General features: G+C 49.3%; 1 protein-coding gene across 5 annotated transcripts in view; it reads left to right on the top strand.

Moving 5' to 3' along the window:
- Positions 1 to 2,724: 2,724 nt before the first annotated feature.
- Myom2 (myomesin 2) overlaps positions 2,725 to 22,022 on the top strand; it is a 72,865-nt gene continuing 53,567 nt past the window's right edge. The window contains exons 1-6 of one of the 5 annotated variants that reach the window (XM_006994773.4): positions 2,725 to 2,834; positions 9,964 to 10,081; positions 12,047 to 12,202; positions 15,121 to 15,259; positions 15,391 to 15,548; positions 16,455 to 16,547. In XM_006994773.4, coding sequence (XP_006994835.2) covers positions 9,975 to 10,081; positions 12,047 to 12,202; positions 15,121 to 15,259; positions 15,391 to 15,548; positions 16,455 to 16,547 — 653 coding nt within the window. In that variant the 5' untranslated portion in view covers positions 2,725 to 2,834; positions 9,964 to 9,974. Of the gene's footprint in view, positions 2,835 to 4,398; positions 4,419 to 5,623; positions 5,764 to 9,963; positions 10,082 to 12,046; positions 12,203 to 15,120; positions 15,260 to 15,390; positions 15,549 to 16,454; positions 16,548 to 22,022 lie in introns of those variants that run through there. The other 4 variants (XM_006994774.4, XM_076553667.1, XM_006994775.4 and 1 more) reach the window with 4 other exon arrangements.

Genomic DNA, 22,022 nt, shown 5'->3' with positions numbered 1-22,022 from the left:
TGAAGCTAGTACCAGAGAGTGCAGTGCATTCCTGGTGCTGGGACCAGTTGTGAAGCTCTCTGCACACCACCCTGATGGTTCCTTGAGGAGTTGCCTGCTGGGAACTCTGTAGACAAGCTATCTAAGGTCACTCCAAAATGCTCGGGTTCCTGCACAACTGGGCTACTGGGCTTTCACCAGTAGCCTCTCGTGGGCTCTCTTCAGGGCCTCTTGACCCTGACACGTGATGCTAAGCCTCTCTCCACAATTCTTTCCACTCTGGAGTTTCTGCTGCAACTGAGGCAGATCCCTTGACCAACAGCCTCTCATGGCACCAAGCCTTGGCTGCTCTCCATGACTCCTTCATGCCCTTCAAAACCAGCACCAACTTAGAAACTCTTATACATTACCAAGTTCCACTGCCAGCATGAGGTACAGCCTCGGGCCCCTGTGGACCACAGCTTCTGTGTGTCAACCCTGAGGAATCACTTCCCAGAAGACGTCACCTCCATGATGCTGGTCTCTTCTTAATCACGGATGATTTTTCAGCCCCAGCTGACCAGCAGCAATTGTCCCAGCAAAGCAAAGGTTTTACTTCAGTGGTTCTGGTTTCTTGTTAATGACAGCGGATTCTTCAGGCCCAGCTGACCGGCGCCACATAGATTGTCCTGTAGAACCTTCATGAGCCAAGCCTCCACTACCTGCCCTACTCTTGGGTTTATCTTCAAAGTCCCCAAATAGCTCATTGAGCTCTTAACATTGAAAGGCTTTTCTAGCTCTAATTGCAAAGCCCTTCCACAATCCTCCTCTGTAGATGTAACTAACCGTCCTATTAAATAAGAAACACAGAACCAATGTAAAAGAGAAAGCCGAGAGGTCAGAGCTCAGAGCTAAAATCTTACCCTCCTCCTGCGGTGCTCCTAGCTTCCCGAAAGAGAGCTACTTCCTGTGTGTTTGCCTTTTCATAGTCTTTTTGTTCTGCCTTCTCATTGGTTGTAAACCCAAACACGTGACTACCTCATCACTGCCTGTATGTACAGACTTCCAGGTCTTAAAGGAGTATGTCTCCAATGCTGGCTGTATCCCTGAACACACAGGGATCTACCTAGCTCTTCTACCAAGTGCTGGGATTAAAGGCATGTGCCACCACTGCCACGCTCTTGCTATGGCTCTAATAGCTCTGACCCTGGGGCAACTTTATTTATTAACATGCAATTAAAATCACATTTCAGTACAATTAGAATACCACCACACTCCTCCATACACGGTCAAGTCTATCACAGCCATACCCCATCACCTGGTACCAATTTCTATCTTAGTTATGGTTTCTATGGCTGTTGTAAAGCATCATGTTATAAAACACAAGCCTTGGAGAGGAAAGGGTCTATGTCAGCTTACAGTTCCACATCACGGTCCATCAGCAAAGGAAGTCAGTCAGGGCAGGAACCTGAAAGCAGGAACCAAGAGAGAATGCTGCTCTCTAGCTTGCTGCCCATGGCTTGCTCAGCCTGCTTTCTTATGAAACCCAGGACCACTTGCCCCAGGGGTGGCACCATCTGCATTGGACTGAGCCCTCCCACATCGATTGCTAATTAAGAAAACTCCCCACAAGCTTGCCTATAGGGCAATCTTACAGAGGCATTGTCTCAGTTGAGAGCCAGTCTTCCCAAATGACTCTTAACATGCATCAAGGTAAAATCAAATTAACCAGGACGCATATATTAGGGCACTGGGGTGCTAGGAAAAATAAGACACAGAATAAAAGTGCCCAAGTCACTAAGAATCCGAGGGGCTTTTGGACGACGAGGCAGCAGTGGCTTCTACCCTCGTCCTTTCTGCTTCTGCGTGTGCTTGTTCCTCAGCTTATTCTGATAAACTAGATACGGGAACATGGATTTCCTTAAAGGCTTCCAGGTCCTTTGTAAGTATCATTTTCACAACAAACTCCTAGGTGGTTGCTCCTGCACACAGCCCAAGACAGCAATACAGAGCGCCGTGGGGCTGGCTGGCTAGAGTCCTCAGGCGACAGTCATCCCTCCAGACTCCTCCTCTTGGCAGGGTGACCATGCCAGGTGCATGTTATTTATATTTGGACACATGCTGTGTGAAAAGATGGACACCTGCCGTTATCCCCACAGGTCAGCTGTGGCACAGTGTGAAGACCATAAAAAAGACTGAGCTTACCCCACAGCCTGTCCCCACTCAGGTGGGCAGCTCCTGTTAAATTCTCCCACGGCAAAGTCACACCCCGATGGGAATAGTTTAAATCAACACACACACACACACACACACACACACACACACACACACACACACACACAACTGAAAATACATGGGCCTGTTGTCTTCTCTGCCAACAGCACCTTGGATGTAGGTGCTTTGGTTATCAGGTGACCCGGATGTTTATGGATCCTCATGTAGAGAACCACCACTCCACATGTCAGGGAGCCTTCAGCGAATGAGAAAACGTGCCTGCGCGTTTGGGTCTGGCTCTCAGATCTCGTGCCTGAATCTGGGTAGATGCAAAACCAGAGTCCGCTCGCTCTTCTGGGCAGTAGCCAGAGGGGCAGAGGGTGGAGCCCCCTGGGACTTGGTACCAGCACTTGCTCCTTGCTCCTTTGATGGACCCCCTTGTATCTGGTGCTTCTCCTCTAGTGAGCAGGCCTGTGATTTATGATACAGGTATGGGTTTGGGAGAGGCAGTCCCGGGCCTAAATATAGCACCTCCTCTGGCCATAAATGGGAGGGAAGCACAGAGCTTTGCGGGGAGAAATTAGCTCTGCTGTCCTCAGCCAATGTCTGGGAAACTCTTCTGCAGTGAGTGGTGTTCTCCTCTTCTGGCCCGTCTCCTCTGGGTGAGTCTTTCTCCTTTCCCCGGCTGGGATTTTTTGGGAGACCACAGAGCATGCTGCATTTGCTTTCCCGTGGTGGGGCCATGTCCAGAGTGAAGAGTTACCTGCAGGTATTCCTTACTCTAGGACAAATCAAATGATTCCACCCAAGGTGTGCCTGCCTGTCTTTGACTGGACTCTGTGCTCAGCCCAGCTAGGATCCCTCCCCCTCCCCTTTCCTCTTCCCCTCCCCACTCCTTTTCCCTTCCCTTCCTCCCCCTCCTCACTTTTGAAGGGGGAGGGTCATATATCCCAGGCTGGTCTTGAACTTGCTCTGTAGCCAAGGATGACCTTGAACTTTTGATCCTCTTGCCTTCATCTGAGTGCCAGAGTGCTGGAATCACAGGTGTGGGCCACCAGGTGGTTTTTTTTTTTTTTTAATGTCGTGTTGGGGATCAAACCCAGGGCTTCAGGCAAGCTAGGCTAGTCCTCTATCGACTGAGTTACACCCTTAGGCATTACCCCCGAGACTGTTCTTTATTTCCCTATGTTCTGGGCCTCAGTGTTGTATAATCTGACACCCCTTCATGATAGATTGTGCCCCTGGGTTTCCTGCCCTTTTTATTTTTTTAAAAAAGTGCTCTAAAACCTGGGACTTATGCAAGGACACTTGGCTCAATCTGGGAGGAGGGGACTGGACCTGCCTGGACTGAGTCTACCAGGTCGATCTCAGTCCTTGGACGAGGCTTTGTCTTTGGAGGAGGTGGGAATGGGGGGTGGGCTGGGGGGAAGGGGAGGGGGGCAGGAAGGGGGAGAACAAGGGAATCTGTGGCTGTTATGTAGAACTGAATGGTATTGTAAAATAAAATAAAATTAAATTAAAAAAAAAAAAGAAAGGAAAAAAACTGTTCTTAAAGCAGCCGATTGACTTGGTCTCTGGGGTTCTTACAAAGGATCAGAGATGAAGAGAGGAGGAGAGGGCAGACTAGAAAAAGGATACTTTCTTGTGGGGTGGAGGGCGGGACACACCAGGCATTCGGCGCAGAGCCTGGGTAGGGCTGGGGAGGAGGTTCCAGCCCTTTCAGTGAAAGGACAACTGTTTGTGGGTTGTCCGGTTTCCTGTCCTTGTACATTTGGAGTTTGGGTCCTGCGGGTCTCCAGCTCCATGCCTTGTGTGGAGCTGTGCGCAGTGAGCTGTGCCCGCCCGCCCGCCCGCCACGAGGGAAAAGGGGCTCCTGCTGCCCTCGAGGGCCGGGCTGGAAACCCTCAGCTTTCTCTGTCACCTGCCCCACATTCCTTCCTTCCTGAGTGCCACAAAAACAGGAAACAGAGAGCACGCGGGAACCAAGGCACTTGAAGGTGATATTGAGTAAATGGGGGCCCCAGATAAAAACCTGCCCCAGGAGCCAAGAGCTTCTTTTCTGGGGCCCACGCCAACTCCATGTGCCCTCTGGAGATGCTGTGCCCCATGAGCTCACCGACTGTCATTTGGAGCTCTGCAAAGGCAGGACGGAGCAGAAGCTGCAAAGTGCTCCGGAAGGATGTTAAATCGAATTTGCAGCACCTTTGCATGAAGCTCACACGAACCTGGGAGCTTAAACCCCCGAGGTCCGTCACGTGCAGGACCAGGGGAGATCGTCGATAGGACTCTGTGCGTGTGTGTGTGTGTGTGTGTGTGTGTGTGTGTGTGTGTGTGTGTGTGTGTTATGACTACTGACTTCACTTTCCTTCGTGAAAGAGGGTGGCGCTGTGGGTGGCTGTAAGGATTGCCCAAGTGGGAGCTGCCTGGGATGATTTCTGGGTCAAATTCACACTATTGAAGTATTATGGGAAGCCGATGAGTCCTCACAGACAGCTGAGTGCTTTGCGAATGCAAAGTTGGACCCTTCTCTATCTTGTGCTAAGGCTCTCAAAGGAGGGACCCTGCAGCACCAGCCATGTTTAATTGATCCTCAGTGTCCCCATTTGTGCCTAGTTGTTTTTGGTGGTAAGAGGTCCTTTTTGGCAATAAGTCACTTTTTTTTTTTTTTTCTTCTGAGACAGGGTTTCTCTGTGTAGTTTTGGTGCCTGTCCTGGATCTCACTCTGTAGACCAGGCTGGCCTTGAACTCACAGAGATCTGCCTGGGGTTAAAGGTGTGCATCACCATTGCCCCGTGCAATGCCCCATGCATTGCCCCGTGCATTTAAAAAACGCTTTAGACAAACAGGTTCTAATGTGAGCGAGCTGGGGAACAATTCATCTCATGAACTCGGGCCTTGTTCCTTGTGGTCTACACTGTGTCGGCTGGTTCTCTCTTCTTCCTTGGATTGTTTTCATTTCATGTGTCTATGAGCTTTGGCATTTTTAGTTATATAAATAATTTCTTTAATTGCACAGGAGTAAATGCTCTCTCCACCTGACATGTCTTCACAAGCTGAAACCGCGTTTAGAGACACCAAAGAGGTCGTTCCCACTGTTCCTTGCAGGGAGGGTTCAGAACAAGGCGCATCGCAGACACGGAGCCCCGGCGCTGGGGACAGGCTCGAGTTTCATGGTGGTGTCCTAATTCCTAAACATGTCAGGAGCCTCTCGGGTGTGGTTCCAGAGCTGGGCTGAGGCGGAAAGTGTCTGGGAGTGGTCAGAGGAGCAGCTGGTGTCTTGGCTCTGCTGGAATGCACCAGTCCTTCAGGCAGGGCGTGTCCATCTGAGAGGGTTCAGCATTACTGGTCAGCATGGTCTCTGATGTTAATTACGTACAGCCACAGGCACACGCTGCTGGAGGCGAGGGGTATTTAGAGGGATTTTTCTGATGTTAGTTCAGTCCCCTGGTTTTACAGTGAACCACACAGGAGCCTGGTGCTGTGAGGGTTCAGGCCTTGGGGTCCCCAGAACCAAAGCCTCTCTGTGCTCCTGAACTCCAGGGGATCGTCAGAACCTGCCCTTTGGAGAAGAGGTGCTCCTCATCTTTTTGGGTATGTGTGGGGACACTTGAAGTGTTTCTGAAAGAGGATAGTCACAGTGTGAGTCTGGGGGAGCTCTCCAAGGGCCCTTAAATGCCTATGCACCTGATACTCCCAGACTGCAGCCCCAGACCCTTTTCTGAGCCACAGGAATATGCTTCTAGGAGGACCCACTGATAGACATGGGGTTGGGAACCCAGCCCGACTCAGGGAAATTCTGAAGTCCCAAGGAGTCAGCGACGGCAGCAGAGCTCCCACTGGGGTCCCATGAGGCCTCCTTTTCCTGTGATATGCTTTGCTGGGTATGAGACTGGTAGCAGTCTGAGGAGACAGGTGGACCGAGGGTCCCAGGGACAGCGTTTGGATGCACTGATGCAGCTGGCACTGTCCCGAGCCATGAACTCGAAGGTGTTTCCTTCTTGGAATCCAGTGGTCTTGGGGATTCAGCAACGGTGGACACACGTCAGTTGCTCCAAAAGGCTGTGGTTTGAAAAGTGCGTCCAGTGGAGAGTGCCTGTGCTCGAAGAGTCCTCGACTCCTGCCCTTGATGGCATTAGGGGTACAAAGTATAGGGATAAGAGCAGGGAAGTGCTGTTGCCCTTGTCAAAGGCACCCGGGGGACGCATCTGCAGTGGGTCTGTGTGTCAGAGTGAGGGGCCCAGGGAACGTGACCACTTAAGGCAGGTGGTTCCTTGTTAATCACTACAAAGTGTGTGTTCCTCACACGTGAAGTGTTTGAAGACGTCCAGGCCCACTTGACAGCATGCGAGGTAATGTCAGAGATACACCGGACCGTGTGCTGTCTGTGCCTGTAGCATGGAGTAGGACACGCTGCTGAGTTAAAGGCAAGAGGGCCATTGAGATATAATGACTCATGTCGTCTAACATTACACACGGAGGCATGCGTCTAGTGAAGTGCACTTGGCCCTCTTTTGTGGACAGCTCTACTAGGGACGGAGCATGTGTTTGGAGTTCTTTTTTACAAAAAACAATTTGAGAGTTAACACAGCATGAACACATACGTAAGTACACATATGGAATGACGTGGTAGTCTATGGTTTCTGCTGAAGAGTTAGAAGTTGTCAGGGCAGATGGATTAAGGGAAGAAATCCTAGAGAGGAAACTAGTTTCTGGTGGTTATCTCTGTCACGCTGGTCTATCTTTAGTCCCCAGAGAGCCAACACGTGTAGCCATGGGCAGCAGGCCTTTCTTGGGGATCACTTTGCTGAGGTCCAGTTGAGCCCCCCCATGTTAAAGTGAGGGGGCTTTTCAGGTACCTCTTCCCATCTACATGGCCGAGTGTCACAATGACCCTGTGACAGAGACAGCCACGGGGTCCGTTGTTTGTTACTCCACACCAAGCACAGTGCCAGCTGTGACATAGATTCCGAGTGGAATATCAGAGCTGCAGAGATTAGGAGTAAGCCCCAAGGCTACATCGCAGAGCTGGAGGCAGAGTTTGGCCCCAGGGAGCCTGGCACCTGACCTCTGAGTTCTCCTTCAAGGCTGGCTGGGTTGCTTCTGTGTGGCCCTTAGGGCGCAACGTCTCGTTACCCATTTGTGACCAGTGGATGGTGGCACACTCTGTGGAATCTGGGGTGCACACTTGGCCTCTGGGACAGGAGATGGCTGGTCAACATGTCGGTTGTTGGGAAGAAATAGTAACACATGCTAGTGTGTCGAAGCATAAAAGGCCCCCAAGACAGAAGTTTGCTGACCTTGGGGGTGGGGTGGGGGATGGGCGGGCCTTTGTTTGGGATCATTCCCAGGATCTTCCCCAGCTCTGTGATTCTGCGATCCCACAGTCTTAACTGGAGTTGATCATGGGGGTAAATGGTGCGCTATGGTGAGTTTTCTAACATACAGATGGCTGAATGATGACGAGGATTGGAAAGGGGGCAGTCTCCTCTCTGAGCTGCCCTCCAGTTTCCCTCCTGAGCCTCCATTCATGTCATTTCATGTGAGTGGCAGCCTCAGGGCTGTGCTGTGGGTTCTAAACACAGCAGACTCCAAGCTCAGGCCTGAACTGTTCTTTGTATCTTTTTTTTTCTTCCTTTTTTTATTATTAAGAAATTTTCGCCGGGCGGTGGTGGCGCACGCCTTTAATCCCAGCACTCGGGAGGCAGAGCCAGGTGGATCTCTGTGAGTTCGAGGCCAGCCTGGGCTACCAAGTGAGTTCCAGGAAAGGCGCAAAGCTACACAGAGAAACCCTGTCTCGAAAAACCAAAAAAAAAAAAAAAAAAAAAAAAAAAAAAGAAATTTTCTATTCACTTTAGAACCACAGTTCCCCCCTCTTCCCGCCCCACAGCCTTCCCCCCCCAACCCATCCCCCATCTCCACCTTTCCCAAGTCAAGGTCTCCCATGGGGCATCAGCAGAGCCTGGCACACTCAGCTAAGGCAGGTCCAAGCCCCTCCCCCCTGCACCAAGGCTGTGCAGGGTGTCACACCCTAGGCACTGGGCTACAGCGTTCTTTGTATCTTATCTGGGAAACCGAAGATCACAGAGACGCAGGAAACCTGCCTCTGAGTGACTGTGTAGAGGTGACCGAATGGGCCAGGCGTGAATTTTATTTACTTGGGGTGAATCTGTGCGCTAGATGAACACGTGTAATTCCTGAAATCCTCCAAAAATCTCTCAATGGTCTCTCTGGAGAATTTCACCCAGCCTTGCTCACTTTCTCACATCCTGGGGTTTCATTCCTGTCTTGGTTTGTCCTCTCCTGCATCTGCTCCAACCTTGATACCAGAAGCCCATGGTTCATGACTTCAGATGACCCTTGGAGGCACTGGGGGGTGAGTAAGTTTCCAAGGCCGGTGGGGCAGCCCCTGGAGGTTTCTGGTGTGGCTGCAGCTTTCCTAGAGTAAGGCCCTGCTGCACACCGTGTTCCTACCTTCATGCTTCCGAACCGGTCCTGCCTCCTGACCTCTGTCTGTTGGCCCTCCTCACACATCCCGTGCTGGGGACCTGCCTCTCTGGTGCCCTCTCTTCTCCTCTGCGGGCCACTCTGTATCTCTGTGTGGCCTCTGGCTCCTGTCATTTCAGGCATTTGTTTACTCCTGTAATCTGTTTAAATTATTTTTACCCTCTTTCCTCACACTGCTTTTTGCATTGCCCCGAGCACATTAGGCGTTCTATAAATACCGTTAAGGAAGAAATTAAAGAAAACATATAGTCACATTTTCTGATTGTCATGGAAGCTAACAACAAATAAATAATAAATAAAACTGGGTTCCAGAGAAGTTTGTGGATTTCATGAGTATAGTGGAGGATGATTTGTATTTGTGTAATGCTCTCCATCCCCCTTTGGGATCGGAGTAGTGTGTGTGTGTGTGTGTGTGTGTGTGTGTGTGTGTGGTGTGTGTATTTCTCTGTGTGTATGTATCTGTCTCTCTGTGTGTGTCTGTTTGTGTGTGTCTATCTCTGTGTGTGTCTGTGTGTGTCTCTCTGTGTATGTATCTATGTGTCTCTGTGTGTTTGTGTATTTGTGTGTGTGTTTCTGTGTCTGTATGTATCTGTCTGTGTATGTGTGTCTGTATGTGTGTGTGTTTGTCTGTCTGTGTGTGTCTGCTCTCTCTCTCTCTCTCTCTCTCTCTCTCTCTCTCTCTCCCTCTGTGTGTACCCTCCCTCTCTTTCTCTCTGTGTGTTTTTGTGTCTGTATGTGTCTGCCTGTCTGTGTGTGTATCTATCTGTGCGTGTGTGTCTGTTCTCTCTGTCTCTCTATGTGTGTTTGTGTGTGTCTGCTATCTCTCTCGCTGTCTCTGTCTCTCTCTGTTTGTGTGTGTCTGTTCTCTGTCTCTCTCTCTCTCTCTCTCTCTGTGTGTGTGTGTGTGTGTGTGTGTGTGTGTGTGTGTGTGTGCCCGTGCACATGTGGAGGCCAGAGATCAATGTCAGGTATCCTTCTCAATTGTTCTCTACCTGACTATGTGACAAGGTCTTTCACTGAACCCAGAGATCCCTGCTCTCTGGACTGCCAGGCCAGTGAGCTCCTGGGTCCCTCCTTTCTCCACTCTGCCCCCTCCAGCCTAGAGCTACAGGCGTGTGGCACTGACCTTTCCCACGGGTGCTGGGGACCCTAATTCAGGTCTTCATGCACTGCAAGCACCCTTTCCACAGAGCCCATTGCCTCAGCTCCATCTTTCTCCCCTGGAATGATGCAGAATGTAAAGGCGGAGATGACAGGTCCTGACTCCTCATGCTCTTTTTCTCTCAGAAGCACCCAAGATGTCCCTGGTGGCAGTCCCTTTCTACCAGAAAAGACACAAGCACTTTGATCAGTCATATCGAAACATCCAGACCAGGTACCTCCTGGACCAGTATGCATCAAAAAAGTAAGTTGACAGGTCCTGGCTCGACTTCCTGAATTCTGAATGCGCAGCTTTGCTGTTTCCCGGCTGGAGGCTGTGCCGGTCCCTGAGGTCTGGGGGTGAAATGGTCTGTGGGAAGTCTGAAAGCAGGGATGACCCCATCCCTGATGTGCACATCCCTTTTGGAGATGAAAGGTTGGGTGGGTTGCATGGCCCGGCTGGATGGAGTGGTCATGTGTCCTGCAGCACCTGTGGGCTGACCCTGAGCCCCTGGAGGAGATGCTCACAATTGCTCAGTACAGGCCCCCGACTTTCTCCTCTTCCCCGGGTGTCTTCTGGCAGTGGGACTTAAGGAATCCCTCATGATATAGAAGAACAAGGAGGAAAGCAATGGGCAGGACGTTGGCAGGGTTCCTAGGCGGCAGAATAAAGATGGAGATGAAGTCAGTTCTGACCACAGTTCTGCTACCTCAGTAGTACAGGTTCGACACCTGCGTGTCCTTCCCTGTCGGGGGCAGCTGGGTCTAGCCCCACATTCACCTCCGTGCTTCTGAAGGACTAGGTGTCTTCCGGGCCACGCTGAAGGACGAGGTCTCCTCCAGCTTGCAGCTCGTGCCTCCCTGGCACGGAGTATGGGGCAGCCTATCTACAGCTCCCGTGGGCTGATTAGAGAGAGGGCTGTGAGCAGGAAGGGGCTCGGAGCCTGGCCTTCTCGCACTGCAGGTGCCTGCCACATGTCACCGGCACCCTATATTTAGAATCGTTTGTGGCATTCGTTTAGTTACCATCCCTTGATATAAACAAAGCCAAACATTTGTAGCCCATCTCAACAGCGATTGGGATTCTAACACACACACACACACACACACACACACACATGCACACACCATACACATATTCCACACACACACCACTCACACATGCATACACACACACACAACATATACATACTACACGCACATGCACACACCATACACATATTCCACACACACACCACTCATACATGCATACTCACACATGCATACACATACACACATACATCACACACACACACATAGACACACATACACACACACATGCACACACCATACACATATTCCCCACACACACCACTCACACATGCGTACACAACACACACACTACACGCACATGCACACACCATACACATATTCCACACACACACACCACTCACACGTGTATACACCCACACTACACACACACATGCACACACCATACACATATTCCCCACACACACCACTCACACGTGTATACACCCACACTACACACACACATGCACACACCATACACATATTCCACACACACACCACTCACACATGCATACATACACAATACACACACACACACATACCACTCACACATGCATACACACACACACTACACACACACACACACACACACACACACACACACACACACACACACACCACACACCACACATAGCATCTTGGCTGAAAACCAGGAGGGATGGTTCAGAAATGGCTGGTAAGAGGAGCGCCAGCCACAGGGAGCTCAGGGGAGTGCTTTTCAGAGGGTGTTTGCAGACCGAGGAAGGTTGCCACATGCAAAGATGCACACTTGGGTTTAGGTGAACTCATGCGTATGTGTGCTTGTGCTTGTATGCATATATATCAATGTATATGTGTGCTTGCACAAGTATAAATGTCTGGGTATGTGTGTGTGTCCAAGGCCATGCATGTTCCTGCTTGTGTTTGTGTGGTGTATAGTGGTGTATGTGTGTGCCTCTGTATGTGGCATGTATGCATTCACATGTATGAGGTGTGCCCAGGTGCATCTGTATGGGCTACAAAAAGGGCATGCATGTACATATGTGTGCACTTGTGTGCCTGTGCTCTGGATGCACATGTGTGTGCTGCAGGGAGGACTGGATGTATAGAAAGGGAGCATTGTGTGTTAGCATACGTGTTAATAATTTTCCAGATCATCTAATCATTTTCTCTGTTTGTACAGGCGAGCGACCTCCCAGTCATCATCTGAGAGGTCTCTCACAGAGAGGTCCTCTTCGCAGAGAGCTTCCAGTCAGAGCTCCACTTCGGGGGTGACCTGCAGGCTCTGTGCAAAGCGGGTGAGCGCATCAGAAGAGGAGGAAATTGAAAATGAAAACAGGTAACTGCTTCGGGTCCTCCATCAGCGGCTGCCCTTAGCACCTGTGCTTCTAAGTGCCGGCGTCCAGTTCAGTTGTGGGCTGGGTGACCTTGGGCAGAGAAGGGTAAGGGGTGCTAGTTGGGGAGGGTCAGCAGCAGAAGCCGGGCTTGCTTATAACCAGAGCTGAGTTCCTCTTTCCCACCACTCGCTTACTCTTTACCATCTGATGTCAGTCCCAACCCACAAAGAATTGGGACTGCACCTCCATCATTACACCAGCCAGGGCTGAGGTATGGTTTTTGGCTTACCCTCTGTACTTAGATCCCTAAGCCATCCGGAGCCTCAGACTCCACCGTTGAGTTTCCATCACACTCTCTGTTGTCCCTTGGAGCAAGGTCATCTTCTGAGGAGGCAGCCAGTGTTTAAACAGCTGTGTCTGTGGACACCAAGGGCTACGAAGGGTTCCATAAATCATCATATCTTAGATTTCAATGGATTTGGCTCATGAGGGTGCACTGTCATAGGAAAGAGACAGACCAGCCAGAAGGTCAGTCCTAAAGTTACAAAATCCAAGTGATGGAGAAACAGCTGGTGGTTGCGTATCGGTCTTTCAAGAAGAACACGGAGTAGGCCTGAAGGGACGGCTCAGTAGTCAAGATACTTGCTGCTCTTGCAGGGGACCTGAGGGATTCCCAGGTGGCTCGCAACCACCCGTAACTCCAGTTCCAGGAGACCCTATGCCTCTGGCCTCCCCACGCCTCTGCACTCATGGACACAATATCCATGATAATCAAAGAGAATAACACGAGCGGCCAAATGTTTCATACCTGATGTGTATCTCACCCACTGCTCCCTGAAGTTTCTCAGAATTTCTCTGAAAGAAAGTGTAATTGGTAAGGACACATGAGAGTTGGGTAAGCTTGCTTCGTTTGAAAATTAGTCAATGATGGAGTAACTGGACTGGCGGTGGATAGCCCAAAGGAATTTCTTCTTTTCGGTTGTTTGGAAAGCACAGTTATTCAGCAACAACGATACATTTTAGAACTGTAGCCCAGAGTGAGATGGAAACAAGATTCCTCCTGCTTTTAGATTCCTGGTGTGTTATTCTTTTAAATCCAGGGACAGTAAATCTGTATTCCTAGGAATTCTCAGCAATGTCAAAGTTAGGATTATTTTTAAGCATACTTCTAGTAATCTTCACCTTATCATTTAGTTAGTTAAGATGTGTGTTTAAAGAATACAAGGCACCACGTTTAGTAGTTCTTAAAAAGAACGACATCCTAGAGGAATAGTCAAGCAGTGAAATCATAGTTTAAAATCCAAGTCTTGCAGTAAGATACCAGCTCTCCATGGACACACATGTGGACACTGCCCATTTAAGGACTTACCTTACATTGGAATGTGTTATACCTTAACAGTTCATTCAAAGGACAGACGTGTAAAATATTATATATGTAAACTTATAAGTATGAACTTTATTCATCTCTTCTTAAAAAAACAAATTAGCTTATAAATGCCTTAGGTATGTTGTACCATGCAAATCGTATAAATTGTTAAAGAATGACTTCAGAACGTCAGCTGTGTGGGGTGGAGGGTGCCTGCTTAGCATCTGTGGTGCTCTGGGTATCATCCCAAGTCCCACACAAACCAGGTATGATGGTACGTGACTGTATTCCCAGCAATTGGGAGATAGAGGCAAGAGGATCAGAAATTCAAGTCATCTTTGACTCTATAGTGAGTTCCAGGTCAACCTGGGCTATGTGGGACATAAATTATCTGAAGATTTAAGTATTCAATTGTTTTGGAAAGATATATACTGATTGTATTTAAGTTTGTGGACTAGACATTGAACATTTGAGCCATGGCATTTTATGTCTGTCAGTTATACATCAGTGTGACTTTGAACATACTATGCAAGTTCCTGTCCCTCAGTGTCCCCACTGTAGGGTGAGGAAAGTGAACATCGTTGACTTGAGTGGTTGGTGTGTTGGTTATGAACCTCGCACAGTTTTGGAACAGTCTCAGCTGATGCGAGTCTTCATGACACACAGAGCGTTTGCACTGGGTCCTCTCCTCTCAGTTTGAGTCTGGGTTTGAGTTATGACGGCGCCTCTTCGCCCACTGTAGATGGTCAGTCCTCTTGGTAGGGTTAAGGTTGCAGGTGTGGGTTGGCCATCCCTATACTGCCCTCACTGTTCCCCCCCCCCCCATAGAATCATGATATTTTACTCTCATCATTCATGTGGGTGTCTTCCCCATCTCGGGTCTGGAGATCACTTCTTCTGAAAGTAGATCAGGTGGCTAGTGAGTGATCCCAGGGCTCAGGGAGATGATACCATTGCATTGCAGGGCAGCTGTGGAGGAGGAGAGGGCCCTGCTGAGCGTGGATGGGAGCCTCGGTCATTCATTATTCACTACCACTCTCACCAGCCCTAATTGTTATCATAAGCTCTTACCATTCCTTGCAGACATTAGTTCAGTCTGGTACATACTGGTCCTTGGCTTTGACAGGAAGGGGTGACTCGAACTTCCCAGGACTAAGGCTGGGCTGGTATTTCTTCATTGTTTGTGACCCCTCGACCTCTACATGCAGGGATCCTTTCAAGCACTCACATGTACATGCTCCTGAAGGACTCTAAGGAGTGGCCAAGTATATCAGCCCTATCCCTCATGCCAAAAAGACAAGAGATGTGTGTTGTGCATATCTATATTAATAAACCACACACCTGCTGTTCTTTGTAACTTTCTGTGCGCCGTTAACACACTCTGAAAAGCAAGAGGTAAAACTAAGTAGAAAGAGTTGTTTTGTTTTTCCTTGTCATCTTCTTTTATCCCTTCCCGCTGAGGGATGGGCAGCCAGAGAGGATCAGTCTAGTCTGTCAGTACCACACAGTCTTGTCACATGTCCTATGACTAATAGAGTTTTTTGGCTCTCCTAGGTACCGGTCCCTAGAGGCTTCTTATGGAGAAGCTAAGAGGCAGCGTTTCCTCAGTGAGCTGGCCCAGATGGAGGAGAATGTACACCTGGCGAGGTCACTGGCTCGTGACAAGTTGGACAAGTACTCCCTGGAGCAGATGGTAGGAGGACCTCCAAGCTCCCTGGGGCATATAGAAGGAGAATTTGTCTGCATGCAGGTGGTCCAATGCTTCACTGCTAATGTGATATTCTTGCCACACCCTCCCTAACCACCCTTGCCTCTTCTCGGAAGGTGGAAGACAAGCTAGCTTGGGAGAGACACTCATTTGAAGACCGGATGAGCAGAGCCCCCGAGATCCTGGTGAGGTTACGGTCCCACACCATCTGGGAGCGGATGTCTGTAAGGCTCTGTTTCACTGTACAAGGATTCCCCACGCCTGTGGTGCAATGGTGAGAGACAGCATTCGGGGCTGCTTTCCTCTAAGAACTATGTGTACGGAAGGCATGTGTGCCTGAGAGCCTGCCCTATAGACCTATGGAAGTCCATGTGGGAAATGTGTGCACAAAATTCAAAAGGCCTGTCTGGATAATGTTCTATCATTCCTGTTTTAGGGACATTGACCTGGTGGCTCTCTCAGAATGTTTTGTTGAAGGGTTAACTCCCTGAATAGGCATGAATGTTTGTTGTCTTGGCTATTGTCTATGCACTGGCTTCATTGCTGACCTTGTACAGAGAGCCTATGTATCTGCTTTAATTATAGGAGGGCTCATGGAGGGAAGCTGTCAATATTAGTGAGTCAAATCTTTAAGCCCCACAGACCCTTCTTGTTCACTTGCTGTTGAAACCACAGATTGCTGTATATATCCCCTTGTGTCTCAGGTCTCTCACAGGAGTCTGGTAACCTTGTAGCTCAGCTCATCCATGGTGTTAGGAGACAAGGGAGTACTCCAGGACTTGCCCAACCATAACACAGACTGCAGTGGCTAAGGTCTGCTTTGTAGGTTGGGGGCTGGAGCTTTTAGCACCAGAGCTTCATGCACTCTGTGGCATTCTTCTCCTGTTCTGACTGCAATGTGGCCTGATAGGCCAGGCTGGGACTCGGCTAGCACCAGTTATGTTTTTTTCTTTTTAAATGGAATAATTTCTGAATTCATAAGCAGTTCACGCAGATGTATGAGGCTCTGTCTGTTTGAATGTTACAACTCCTGTCTCTGCTAGAAAGCCAGATCTAGAGCACCCTGCAGTAATGGGCCAGGGAAAGAGGAGCAGATGTTTCTTAGAGCACAGAGGAGGTTGGGATAAAACTGTAAAAGTATGTCTGCCACTGTACTAAAGTGAATATTTCCCTCCACCAGGTACAAAGATGGCAGTCTGATATGCCAGGCAGGCGAGCCAGGGAAGTACCGGATTGAGAGCAGGTATGGAGTGCACACCCTGGAGATCAACAGGTGAGAAGCTACAGCCAGTGTGTGCTGGGGTCACATCCTATAACCACATGCAAACTAAGACAGCAGAAGCTGGCTGGGAGAGGCAGTAGAAGCCTGATCCCCACCCTTAGGAGGCCGAGGCAGAGAGATCGGGATGTCTAGGCCAGCCCGGATGGACTGAGACCTAAGTGCATCTGTAATATCAGGTGTGCCTGCAAGAGTCACGTGACGGCACAGACATACTACACTCAGACATACAGGTGCATGCAGACAGGCTTATTTTTTTTCCCGTGGCTTTGACTAGATGTTTGCTTAGAATGGAAGCATGTTCTTTTTTAATTAAAATGTTTTATGCATTGGGTTTTGTTGAAGAAGTGATGAGTTCTGGTATTTGTTTCTGATGGCGAGGTGGATTCACGCATTGATAGCTGTAGTGGCCAAGTGTGTTCAGTCCTTAGCAGACCTGTAGCTGGACACCAGAGCCAAGGAGAAGGTGGAGTCCACAGACAGAAAGTGAAAACAGGAAGCTTTTGGGAAGGGGTTCTGGATAAATACGTCTAGCAGGATTCTTGATGTGTCTAGGCTGGGGTGAAGAGCTGTTCCCTGATAGAGATGGATGAGGGACTCCATCAGGATGGAGGAAGAGGTCAAAGTGAGTGGTCCTGCTCTTGAGGTTCTGTTCCAATATGAGCCTGTTTGGACTGAAAGCCTCTGTCAGGCCCTGGCCCTCTAGCTGAGGTGGAGTTTCTTCATCCTCCTTCCCAGCTTTTCTTCCTCTTTCTGTCTGCTTCCTTGTGACTCCTGCTCCTCCGTGGGGGAGACAGTCCCTTCTCTGGGCTCATCTTGGTGGCCCGAGGACAGCATAGTGCTGTCCCTGAGTCCTGCAGGATTGTGGGCCCCTCCCTCAAGGCCCTCACTGTGAAAATGCCACTCCTCCACAGCTATTCGATCTCTGCTAAGCTAGGAACTCTGTCCCCGGATAAGCTCCAACTCCTGGCCTCACAGCTGGTTGCTTTCTTCAGTTATCCATTGGTAGCCTACTGAGTGCCAGTCACTGTGCTAGGTGGGGTGGTACATGGGTGGCCACCAAAATTGGACTTGCTATCTGGTGTCCAGAAGGTGTCCTGTATTTGCATAGGTGAATATCAGGTAGATGAGGGGAGAACTGAGCCTAGGGTGGCAGATCATGGTAAAATGAGGACCAGGGCCGATTTGCTTGGGAAGATGCAGCCCCAGTTTCCAAGCTGAGAGAGTGCTAGGTGGAAACTACATATTTCCGTGAAGGATCTCTGACAGTGTCTCATGGTGCACAGGTGCTGTGTACTGGGGCTAGAGGGAGAAGGAGGACTGGAGGCCAGAGTTAGGCCTGCAGACCAGGAAACCTGCAGGGCAGATTAGATGCTGGCTTTGTGTAGAAGCAGACAGGATCCCTCTTGACTTGGGGTGGGAGGGGCACCTTGGGACCAGTGCCATGCTGTTGCTGAAACTCAAGAATTAGGAACCAGGTGTGGAACGGGGGTTGTTGTTGGTGGGACTGATGAGAGGGGATCCAAAGGGATCCAGAGAGATCTAGTCTACTTACTCTGCAGGTAGACTCAGAATTGTGTCACTGGTGGAAGCATGCAGAGCAGGGAGAAGCCAGTTGGGTAGCAGGTCTCCAGAGCAGCAGCACTCTGTGGAGAGTAACTCTTCCCTTGACTTCCAAGGATCAGTGGGCAGTAAACCAATACCAGTTTTCTCAGGAGGACACTGATGTCAGGGTATCTGATCACTGGGCAGGGTATGCTCTGATCAGCAGGCCTGGGTAGGTTGGCTTGAATGATCAGTTAGCTTTTTGTCAAGAAGTGTTTTCTCTTTATCAAGCATGAAAATAGTCACACCCTTATCCAATGTTGGCAGCATTCAAACTTTACACCCAGAATAACATCCACTTTAAACAGCGAAGAAACACCCAGAATGAACTAAGTTAATTGGCCCTGGTAGGCCATGATGGAATGATCCAGAAACAACACAATTCTCTTGACTTACACTTGGCAAGACCAGCACATCTTTGTTTTTTCCCTCTCTCAGTCCCTCCCTCTCTCCCTCCTTCCCTCCCTCTCTCCCTCCTTCCCTCCCTCCCTCCCTCCCTCCCTCCCTCCCTCCCTCCCTCCCTCCCTCCCTCCCTCCCTCCCTCCCTCTCTCCCACTCTCCCTCCCTCCTGGGATGTTCTTAGTAGATCTAGAGAATTTCATGTTCTTCAAGAAAAGAGCAATGGGAAACCCCACAAATTATAGCTCAGCTCAGCTGTTCATTCCAAAGTGCTGAGCTACAGATCATCTGATCCGCAGCGTCTCCGGGGTGTGGAATGCCTTGTCCATCTCTCTAGCTGGCTGTGGAATGAGCTTTTCCTTGCATTCTAAGATGACATTTGCTCCTATGAATATTCTTTGGCTCCTGCAGCTGAATTCTTACGACGCTGAAAAGCAAGCAGGCTCCTTGGTACTATTTGAACTTTAACTTGTAATCCGTACCATGGTGTCTATATACGTATACATTTTTCTCTGGCCATAATGAGAGTCTCCATTTTTTTCAAAGGGTTTTTATGCTGGTCTCTTATTCTGAGGGGCACTTAGAATAGTGTCTCATTTCTTGTTAGTGGCACCGCCATCATCCCCTTTTTTGCAGAATATTTTCATGACTAAACTTTTCTTATACTTTACTTTCTGACTTTGGTATTTAAGTTCTGAGTTAACAGTTACGCTCTAAACCTGTTTTCTATGTCACTTACCATTTAGGGGCCCTGAGCGTCGCCTACCAATGAGAAATTCGCTTATGACGTCTGTTCGTCTTTAGAAAGATAAAATTGCATTGGTTCTCACAGGAAGTTGTGTTGAGATGCTTTTACACTGAAAATTTGAGAGGCAAAGGAAGTAAAAATTGAGACAAAAAAAAAAATCCCTCCTATTCTGGGAGCCCATCCAAACAGAAAGTTAAACCCTCGCAGAGTTCTCTCAGCATGAAGCAAAGGCTAGAATTAGACTCTGGGTTTGCTGAACATTCTCTGTAGGTCCCGGGGAGCAGAAGGGAGGGGAGGTCCTCCTGGGACATGGTGGAGATGAGGTCATAGTTCACTACCTCCAAGTTAGCCTTTGCTGAAATCAGAGTTTGGTGGAGTTCCCAGAGCTACCCTGACTTCCTTTCTGCTTCCCATTCCGGCTCTGCTCTAGGCATCCTGTTTCCTACAACTCTACTAAACTCGGTAGAGGGGAGATATTCCAGGGCTTGCTTACATACGCGCATGGATGCTCACTTATTAGTTATGTACATACCACCGTTTCAAAGTTTTATGGAGTACAAAACCCCAAGGAGTACAATGAACCAGATAAAGGAAGATACCAGAACTTGTAACCTGCGCCCCGCCCACCCAGCAGTCACCTGGGCGCACCCGGTTCCGGGGAACCAGTGTCATAATCAAGGGGTCTCATATTTGGGCAGGTCATGGGTGTCCTTCCCAGGGGGGAAGGACGCCTTGGAACCTGCCTCCTGAGCTGTCTCTCCGAAGCACAGGATTTATGGCAGAGGGAGAAGCGCTTCTCCCATCGGACCTTCCATGCCTTTGTGCTCGAAGTGCTAATGGGTGAACGGAGGAGCTAATCAGTGCTAATGCGTTAGGTGGCGCTGTCCCATCTTCATGTCAGCCCAGGGCAAGCTGGGAGTTACAGTGAGGCGGCTGAGGAGGCCTGACCATTTCAGCACTTCCTTCCTCTCTCCGGTGGTCCATTCTGTGACAAGTTTGTTCTCTTCCGGCGCCAACACAGCTCTTCCTTACTCAGGAGCAGTTCAGAGGGCTTGGAAGCCCCTGATGTTTGGAGGAATTTGGGGAAAGAAAGAAAGCTTTGCACAGGAGAGAGTGGAGGACTCTCTTTTGGCTCAGGGATTGAGTTAATACATTCTAACTGATGATGCTGAGCTTGATTTTTATATTTATTATATTACATTTATAAAACTGTAAGAGTTTTTCAAATACATTGCTTGATTTTAATCATCAAAGCCACCTTTATAAAGCATTTTAGGAATTTAAAATATCGGTGCCTTTTAGGAGGGATCCATTGATAGAAGAGGGCTGTGAGCTCATCTGAGGAAGTGCATAGTACCAAGGTACCACGGCTGCAGGATTACAGCCTCGGCAGCCATATATATTAACAGTTCTCTGCTGTTATTCTGATTGACTACTGTTGAGAACAGCCCCGAGCTGCCAAGATGAGCCATTATGGACAGAAACAAGTTTTTACCTTGAGCTTAAAGGACATTACTCAATTAAACAGAGGCGTAGAAGCTTTACTGAGGCCTAGGCCCAGACCAATTATATACTATCTAAATTATATACTACCGAGTTCTGACTGCCTTTAGTTGTGCGAAGAGGATATGATACATCCGAGCACAGGCACTTACTCTGGATCTAAAAATTGAAGAAATTCACAGTGCAACCAGGGAAACTCAGTTTGGAAACCATTATATTAACACGAAGGGCTGTTGACGGAATTGGAGATGGTGAGATCTTCGCAGTTGACTGGACACTCAGGTACCATCTGTGTCCACACTCCTCTGAGGACTCTTTATGGCCTAAGTGTTAATCCCCTTCTCAGCTCTGAGGACCAGGTGATCTGCTGGGCCAAGGGCAGTCTTTGTCCTCTGGGCTCCTCCTGGAAGTCCTGCTCAGGCTTTCCCGGGAGCTCTGCTATCGGCTGGGTGGTGGCTTTGGGTGTCCTGCTCCTCTTCTAAGTCTGTGCCACTTTGTGGCCCCACTGGGCTCCATGTTGGCCAGGCCGTCGCTCCCACAGATTTCACTTCTTTCCATGAGCTTTCCAGGACCTCCGGTCACGCATACGGTCCGCATGCTGTTTTCTCATTTTGCAATGCTGTTGGTAGTAGAGGCAGGTGAATGCCAGTGGAGCCGGGACTCTCTACTGCTCACTGCTCTTTTGCACTGAGGTAGGGCTGCCCGCAGAGTGTCCAACTGCAAAAGCCTGTTGCTTCCTCATCAAAGCAGGGCCAGCGCTGCACCATGCTGCTGGGTGGCGGCCGGCATTCATTCTCCCAGGTGCATGGAACATAATGTACTGGTGTGAGTGTCCAGATGGACAGGGCTGTGTTGACCTCCGTGAGCAGTGACATTTAAAAGGGGGCCAGAAGTCACGTCTGACACAGCACAAGTGGGTTGAAACTCCCGAGAGAAAAGAAGGCCGTTGGCAGACAGCATAGGTCTCAGAAAATTCTCTCCCCTTTCCTGGAGATATTAAATCTTTGGTCAAAGAAAATATTTTCAGCACCGAAAGTGACAGAGAAGAAAGTCAGATGATCTTGCAGAACAGGGCTTTGTCCCTGGGATTACTGGCTTACAGCAATTTAAAGTGAGACTTCGGCAAATTTTTTATTTCTCAAAGGTAAACTTATGCTAGTTCTTTCCCAAGATTAAGGCCTCGCCCCGTGCCCCAGTTTGGAGGGAAAGGGTAG

Source organism: Peromyscus maniculatus, chromosome 17 (genome assembly GCF_049852395.1).
Source record: "Peromyscus maniculatus bairdii isolate BWxNUB_F1_BW_parent chromosome 17, HU_Pman_BW_mat_3.1, whole genome shotgun sequence".
NCBI classification, from domain to species: domain Eukaryota; kingdom Metazoa; phylum Chordata; class Mammalia; order Rodentia; family Cricetidae; genus Peromyscus; species Peromyscus maniculatus.
Note: the sequence above shows the minus strand (reverse complement) of the source record. Positions and strands in the feature narration are given on the sequence as shown.